Genomic DNA, 928 nt, shown 5'->3' with positions numbered 1-928 from the left:
GACCCCCAAAAACCCCCCCAAAACCCACCCCTGACCCTCCCCAAACTGGGGGAAGGATCCCACACGCGTGGGGTGACCCCAAAACGCCCCGTTTCCCCCCTAGAACGAGCTGACGGCGGAGGAGAAGCGCCGCGCCCACCAGAAGGAGTTGGCCACCCAACTCAACGAGGACGCCCGGCGCCGCCTCACCGAGCAGCGCGGCGAGCAGCAGACGCAAAAGTAACCCCCCCCCCCCCCCCCCAAAAAAAAACCCACCCCCCTGACCCAAACCGGGCGGGTTTCACCCCGAAAACCCGCCCCGCGCAGGGCCCGGAAGTCGAACGTGTCGTACAAGAGCGCGGCGCTGCTGCCCAAGGAGCCGCACGTGCGCGAGATGAAGATCTACATCGACAAGAAGTACGAGAGCGTCATCATGCCCGTCTTCGGCATCGCCACGCCCTTCCACATCGCCACCATCAAGGTATGGGGGGCCAAAATCCACCCCAAAATCACCGGGATTCACCCCAAAATCCACCCCAAAATCACCGGGATTCACCCCAAAATCCCCGCCCTTCCACATCGCCACCATCAAGGTATGGGGGGACCCAAAATCCACCCCAAAATCACCGGGATTCACCCCAAAATCCCCGCCCTTCCACATCGCCACCATCAAGGTGAGGGGGGACCCAAAATCCACCCCAAAATCACCGGGATTCACCCCAAAATCCACCCCAAAATCCCCGCCCTTCCACATCGCCACCATCAAGGTGAGGGGGGGCCAAAATCCACGGGATTCACCCCAAAATCCACCCCAAAATCCCCGCCCTTCCACATCGCCACCATCAAGGTATGGGGGGACCCAAAATCCACGGGATTCACCCCAAAATCCACCCCAAAATCCACGGGATTCACCCCAAAATCCACGGGATTCACCCCAAAATCCACCCCA

General features: G+C 60.8%; 1 protein-coding gene across 1 annotated transcript; it reads left to right on the top strand.

The window, feature by feature from the left end:
* Nucleotides 1-103: 103 nt before the first annotated feature.
* On the top strand, nt 104-460 carry LOC113942454 (FACT complex subunit SPT16-like; the record flags this gene model as incomplete). Its single annotated transcript, XM_027633579.1, has 2 exons — nt 104-219; nt 307-460. Coding segments are annotated over 2 exons (270 nt in total), but the record flags the coding sequence as incomplete, so codon positions are not given.
* Between the last annotated feature and the right edge of the window lie 468 nt (nt 461-928).

Source organism: Corapipo altera, unplaced genomic scaffold, assembly GCF_003945725.1.
Source record: "Corapipo altera isolate COAL_440 unplaced genomic scaffold, ASM394572v1 49230, whole genome shotgun sequence".
Taxonomy (NCBI): domain Eukaryota; kingdom Metazoa; phylum Chordata; class Aves; order Passeriformes; family Pipridae; genus Corapipo; species Corapipo altera.
The sequence above is the reverse complement of the archived record's forward strand: the minus strand, read 5'-3'. Positions and strand labels throughout refer to the sequence as shown.